This window comes from Sander lucioperca, chromosome 18, assembly GCF_008315115.2.
Source record: "Sander lucioperca isolate FBNREF2018 chromosome 18, SLUC_FBN_1.2, whole genome shotgun sequence".
In the NCBI taxonomy this organism is placed as follows: domain Eukaryota; kingdom Metazoa; phylum Chordata; class Actinopteri; order Perciformes; family Percidae; genus Sander; species Sander lucioperca.
This window is the reverse complement of record NC_050190.1, coordinates 15,273,153-15,280,253: the sequence shown is the minus strand read 5'-3', so window position 1 is coordinate 15,280,253 and position 7,101 is coordinate 15,273,153. Positions and strand designations below refer to the sequence as shown.

The 7,101-nt window shown below is 41.6% G+C and overlaps 1 protein-coding gene across 1 annotated transcript; it reads left to right on the top strand.

Annotated features, from left to right (window-relative positions):
- The first annotated feature begins 1,983 nt into the window (after positions 1-1,983).
- On the top strand, positions 1,984-5,612 carry tmem39b (transmembrane protein 39B). Its single transcript, XM_031279180.2, has 9 exons — positions 1,984-2,174; positions 2,846-3,047; positions 3,204-3,423; positions 3,627-3,710; positions 3,982-4,136; positions 4,251-4,584; positions 4,674-4,861; positions 4,957-5,077; positions 5,236-5,612. The coding sequence occupies exons 2-9, from the start codon at positions 2,917-2,919 to the stop codon at positions 5,467-5,469; spliced, it is 1,467 nt and encodes a 488-aa protein (XP_031135040.1). The 5' UTR covers positions 1,984-2,174; positions 2,846-2,916; the 3' UTR covers positions 5,470-5,612.
- Positions 5,613-7,101: the final 1,489 nt, after the last annotated feature.

Here is a 7,101-nt window from a genome sequence, read left to right as displayed (position 1 = left end):
TGCTTTAGCAATGAGAACTTTTTTTTACTTTTTAAGAGGATGTGCTGTTATCATTGGTCATATGGAATTTTCTTTTTTTTATTCTGTCCAGATTAACAATATTTTTTACACAAGACATTTTAACTGCCTTTTTATGGGGTGGGGAAGAGAACAAGAGAACTGAAAATAAAGGGTTTTTTAATGTAAATTGTGTTTCTGTTTTTACATGTGATTGGGATGGTTGTCTATGTAGGGCTATGCTACGGTTCCAACGAGTAAAGGATCAATTAAAATATATGCATCTTCTCATGCAATCATGCTTCTTGCTCTACAGTCATTTGCATATATACTATTTTAATCAACTCTGTTCTCTAGTACGGACTTAATCTGTCACTTTTCACATGCAACTAGTGAGATTTACTAAAGACAAACACCGGTAGACCTGTTTTTAACTATCACATTTGAAGGCCCATGACAAGCAGGCTACATCTAACTAACCGATCCACACAGATAATCTATGCAATAATAGAGATAAAAGAGATGTTTGGTACAACAGGCCTTGTTTTGCACTATATTTGTCAGGAGGTTACACGTGCGTACACCGCAGGTGTTGAACCAGTTCTGAATTTTTGCCGACATGCCCGAGTCTGGTCGATTTAGAGAGCTGAGGCCTGTACTGCGAAGCAAGATTTGGCGTTAACAAGGTAATTTAAAGGTTCTACCCAGGGTTTGCTGTATCACGACGGTGGATTATGCTGAACACCTAACCTGGTCGGGAGCAGGTTATGTTGGAGATTAGAGATCAACCGGTGTAAAAGCACCGCCTACCGACCAATCAATACTCGGTTGTTAACGGCGTCACCGTTCTTAGAAGATCCGGTGGAGCTCGGTGCGCTCAGAAAAGTTAAAACATTTAGAGACCGACAGCCCCGTTAACATTCCCTGATGGGTATTTTTATGAAAGATATAGATTTCCAGCAGAGGGAATTACGTAGGCTATTTATCGGCTTGTTGAGCCGTGTGTTGCCAATGCGCACATCGGTTTGACTTATATGTTTTATTTGCTCTCACGATCGCTTACCGCTGCCAGGGTTGCTTGCAACTGAAATAATAGGCAAAAGCAACGGCAGTTTATGGAATGCACAAGCGTAATTATGGTCAGATCTTGTTCCTGCACTGATGGGGAAATGATATTGATAAGCGTTGTGATTTACGCATCTACAGCCTCGGCTATTTTCCCCAGCTTTCTTCAGGAAAGCTTAGGAAGCAGCGACTGTATTGCGTTTTGCCTGTAAAACCGCGTCTGTGTACTTCATATTTATGTAGAATTAGATAAAATATAATATAATAAAAAAAATATGCGGCTCAGGTAGATGTTTGCGATTGGTCGTGCTGTGCAAACACCGCCTGTTTTATGAGCGCCGCTGGATTGGGAAACCCTGGGTTGATTGAACTAGTTGATAACCACCGTCGTGTCACAGGTTATGCGGGACCGGGTAACTGAAAGAAATCCAGGACATGTTGATCTTGATTCGTAGTACAGGCCTCGGGTCTAGTGCTGTGATATAGTGGGCCTGGGGGCCTTTGGTGGGGCATTACTACAATTCTGATCTCTTTGTGTTGGCAATATAGTATTTCCAGACTTAAATGTGGCCCAAAACCATTCTGGATATATTAGGTTCCACATGCATGTCCCCAGTTTATATATTTTGTAGTCATATTTAATGTGAGTTAATTGTGAGAAAAAGTCAATAAACGTTTAAAAATAATGAATGAGAAACTGTACAATCAGTGCACAGGTTGCACCAAACCAACTTTCTGATACACTCAATGCATAATTGTATACACACAGTATACAGTTGCAACAGCCCCAAATAAATATAAAGGTGTAACGTTGAGTACGTTACCTTGTATCGTCCAAAACCCATTGCTTTCCCTTTTTTGTTGCGGCCATTGGCGGCATTCTGAATATCGGCGGAATGTCCCTTTAATAAATGACTCTCCTCCCACAGGTCGTTAACATATCCGCGCCCCCATCCACCCAGCGGATAGTTTCACATCAACAATGACTGTCTCCGCTGATTTCAATAGAAAACACGCCAATATTTCAATAAATATTCTGAAAATGTATTGCGTTTAACTTGTTATCTATGCAACAGAGCAGCGTCTAACACAGACAACAGAGACTGCCACTGGTAAGCTTACATTTTGTAGTCTAGCCTGTTTGGTAGGTTGGTTGGACGCTAGCTAGCTAGCCAGAGATACAGTTAGCCTAGGCCTCAATCTTTGTATTTAATCAAGCATGGTCCTGGCGGACAGATCGGTGTCCATCGCTCATTGTACAGGTCCACGTTGTTTTCTCCCTCTAACTCATGTCTCGAACTGAAACGGCTCTCATGAGATAGCTAGTTGACCAGGGAAGAGAGCAAATTATGTTGCTACTTAGCTAGTTGTAATGCAGCTTCCGCAAAACTTGCACCATAATTAAAAGATGCTATGCAGCTAGTGCAAACTAGCGATAACGTTCAGCGGTTTGTGATGCATATTTATAAATGTGAGCATTTTTGAAGATCGATTTGGCTTTGCACGTGCTTTGATTGACCATAAAACCTTAAGCTTGCCAACATGTATTTATGTTATGACTGTGCACCACTCCTTTTTATTTCAGTAAATCTAATCACTCACAAAAATATAACTTCATTACTAACTGTTTAATGCTGTGCCAGTGAATTATATCCTATGAGATGCATATCACATACTGATTTAAATCATTTACACCCATTAGTCAATAAATATTACTTGTTGGCTGTTCTTCATCAGCCTTCTCAGTCACAGTGTGTCTGACCAGTTCCCTTGTTGTTTACAGGTACAAATCAAGGAGAGAAATCATAAAACTAGACGCATAGCTGGGAGAAGTGAGCCGTGGGTGTGTCTGTGATGGCTGGTGGAAGGAGAGGGGCGAACCGTACCACGTACTGCAGACCTCCACTAAGCAGTGAACCAGGCTCTGTGAGCAATGGCAACCACTCGGCCAGCTCCCCGGTCACAGGGGTGCGATCTCGTACAAGGTAAGCTCTGATCTACTGCTGCCGAACACACTGTGAGAGACAAGAAATGAACAGTGCAGCCTGAGAGTCTAATCCAAGCTTCAGTAGTACACTATGTGTCTTACTCCAACTGTCCCACATTATATTCCTAATAACAAGGCTTTGTTTTGTCTGCAGGAATGGTTCGGGAACATGCATGTCCAGCCCCCCACTGGCTGCGCAGACGGTGGTTCCTCTGAAGCACTGTAAGATCCCCGAGTTATCTGTGGATCGTAACGTGCTGTTCGAGCTCCATCTTTTCTTTTGCCACCTCATCGCCCTCTTTGTCCATTACGTCAACATCTACAAGACTGTGTGGTGGTACCCCCCATCACACCCTCCCTCCCACACTTCACTTGTGAGTACTCAGTGGTCAGCTGTTGAATGATCACCATGTTTATTATGGTTATCAGGCATTATTTTCAGCAGTTGTTTTGTCTGACATTGATTAGTGTATCTCTATTGTTTTGGAATTTGCATATCTTTAAGGCTGTGCTTATTTATGTTGACAAAATAATGTAAGTGGGAGCAATAATCCTGAATCAATGTTATTATTTGCAGAACTTTCACCTTATTGATTACAACATGCTGGTGTTCACAATCATCATACTGGCAAGGAGGTTAATTGCAGCAATTGTAAAAGAGGTAAGAATTGTAGTTATGGCTTCTACCTTTTTAGAATTAAGCTTTTGTCCCTTACCTGTTTCTATACATTCAAATATGAAACCATAAGTCATGTTACTCTGTATTTGATGCGAGGGTCCAAAGTAAAGAATTTCAGCCACTACAGGTACTAGACTTCCTGCGCTTTGTTTCTCTGGCACATCTATTATTGTGTTTCTGTGTTGAATAAAGGTGTAATGGCAAAATTGTATTAATGCATATGCATGTTCTGTCTCCCTCCTCTCTCCTCCAGGCATCACAGAGTGGGAAACTATCCTTCCCTCATTCGATATTTCTAGTGATGGCTCGGTTTGCTGTGCTGACGCTGACAGGCTGGAGCCTGTGCCGCTCCCTCATTTACCTCTTCAGAACCTACTCTGTCCTCAGCCTGCTCTTCCTCTGCTACCCGTTAGTAACCACAGGGAAAACAAAGAGGGCTGTATTCATAGCATCTACACGCACTGCAGTGTTGATGCAGAGCTTTAGGTATTGTAACAGTTAATTGTAGTTGTTTTTCCGCAGATTCGGGATGTATATTCCATTCTTTCGGCTGAGCTGTGACTTCCGGCGGGCAGGTCCACTTTCCCCCATTGCCAGCATCGGCTCTAAGGAGGTGGGCAGCGTGGGCCGGGGCAGGGACTACTTGACTGTGCTGAAGGAGACGTGGAAGCAGCACACCAGCCAGCTGTACGGCGTCGAGGCCATGCCGACTCACGCCTGCTGCCTCTCCCCGGATCTCATCCGCAAGGAAGTGGAGTACCTGAAGATGGACTTCAACTGGAGGATGAAGGAGGTGCTTGTCAGCTCGATGCTCAGTGCCTACTATGTGGCCTTTGTACCCGTCTGGTTTGTCAAGGTAAGAAACGGTCTCAATTGTAGCTTTTCAACATGTAATATGATTTTAATAACATTTTCTCATTTTTCCGCCTGTATATTTCCTCTCAGAGTACACAGTATGTGGACAAGCGTTGGTCTTGTGAGCTGTTCATCCTGGTGTCAGTCAGTACGTCAGTGATCCTCATGAGGCACTTGTTGCCACCTCGATACTGTGACCTGCTTCACAAAGCTGCAGCTCACCTGGGCTGCTGGCAGAAAGTAGACCCCTCACTCTGCTCCAATGTTCTTCAGCACATGTATGTAGTGCTTGTGGTTTATTACAGGGCTTCAGATCCATTTGGACTAATTTGATTCAAATCCTAATTTCACTCTGCTGTCTCTCCTTGCACAGATGGACAGAAGAGTACATGTGGCCACAGGGAGTCCTGGTTAAACATAATAAGAACGTCTACAAGGCCATGGGTCACTACAATGTTGCAATTCCATCAGATGTGTCTCATTATCGCTTCTATGTGAGTATTCCGAAATGAACAGGTCCTGTATAACAACACTAGATGCCAGAGATTCCTTGAACTGCCCGTTTTGTAAAATAGTTGCGCTATTTTAAAAAGGCAGCAACTTGCGCATAATTTATCTAATGACTGCATCCTGTCTCTTTCCCTCCCCTTAGTTCTTTTTCAACAAGCCTTTACGAATATTGAACATACTCATCATCCTGGAAGGTGCCATGATATTCTACCAGCTCTACTCGTTGATATGTTCAGAAAAGTGGCATCAGACGATATCACTGGCTCTGATTCTCTTCAGCAACTACTACGCCTTCTTCAAGCTTCTCAGAGACAGAATAGTCCTAGGAAAGGCATATTCATACTCAAACAGCCCGTCAGACCAGAAAGTCAGTTAGACTTGACTTATTATTGGTCGCATTCACTTTGGAACAACACAAACATGCCGGAGAGCTCTGTATTTTTTCTACAAACTGCATTTTGTGTCACGTTTTTGTTCTGATCTGCCATAATAAAATAAATATTTTTGTATTACTTTGAAGGTTTGCTTTAGTTTTATTTGGTTCTAAAATGTGTTTCCATTCTGACCACAAAAGGACTGTTTAAAAAAAATGATACTCAAAATTTTAACTCTTTCTCAGCAAATAGGTGTACATTTCACCTGACAAGGTGCACTAATTGATTCTTCATCGTTGAGAACTTGGTAGTGTTTGATGTTGCACAATTGCTGAATTACAATATGTTGAGATTTTCCCATCTATTTAGTATTGATATGGATCAAAGAAAAGCTGTAAGGATTTGAATTTTTTCTTGCACTATAACTAACTTAACTCAATTTAAGTGGCTTGAGTTTTGCTCTTAAAAAAATGCAGTTGCTCAAATTAAGTCCAAATATAGTTTAAGTTGGATTGGTGTACTTTGGGCAGGTTTACTTTAATCTTGATCGCGCAGAGGTGCGGATGGAGTAAACTCGAGCAAACTACGTTAGCTCTGCAGTGTTGTGAAGTCACAGTGAGCCACGGCTATGTCGATAAAGTGGTTTCAAGTGTGGTACAGTTTTTCAAAACTTCACACAGACAGCGTTTGCTGCGATATGATATTAATGGAGAGGCGAAAGCAGTCGCGGTGCTGTTGCCGTTACACTTCCTCTGAAACGAGCAGGTGCTCCGGTTTAACGTGAGACGCACGTTGATTCCCACAACATGCACATATCTTGTATGTTTGTCCAAGGTGTTTTCATTTTTTTATTTTATTGGTTTATTTCATAGGGACCATGCATATATGAACATTGTTGTATAAAAACACCATACCGTAAATATGCCATAATTAGTAAAAATAACTACTTTTCATCTGCAGTCCCTAGGCAGGTTACATAGGACTAACTTACAAGACATACAAGATATGTGCATGTTGTGGGAATCAAATAAAATAAAGACAATTTCTGAGTAAGGGCAAATTGTCAGTTATTTGCATGCAGTGTGGTCACGACTTGATCTGGCTGCCTCCTGATTTTAAGAGACTCTGTGTGATGTTTGACTTCATATGATGGCATGCCCACCAGCTAACAATGCGACGTGATGGTGCAGTGGGTTAGACAGCTGAGCTGAGTATTATTTAGTTTCCCACAATGGTTACCTATAGCAACCCAGCTGCAACATTAGTTATGCCTACACATTAATGCGTCACTAATCATAATCAGTGATATATATGATCCTAAAATGGGCCACTCTGCATAAGTAGTACTTTGATGCTAATACTATTAAGATTTTGAATACAGGACTTTTTTTACTTTTAACATAATTTTTTTTACCCTGTTGTATTGCTACTTTCACAGGCTAAGTAAAATATAAGAGTACTTTTTAGTTGTTCCACCACTGGCTTTTAAAAAAAAAAAATTGACTTGGGAGAAGACATTGATGTTTCACCGGCAGTGGGCTTTTATGTGTAAAATCCCCTTTAAAGCCACTAATCGAGGTGGAGGAGTGATTGTCATATTTCAAGATGTCAGAGAAAGTCGATTGTTAATAAAA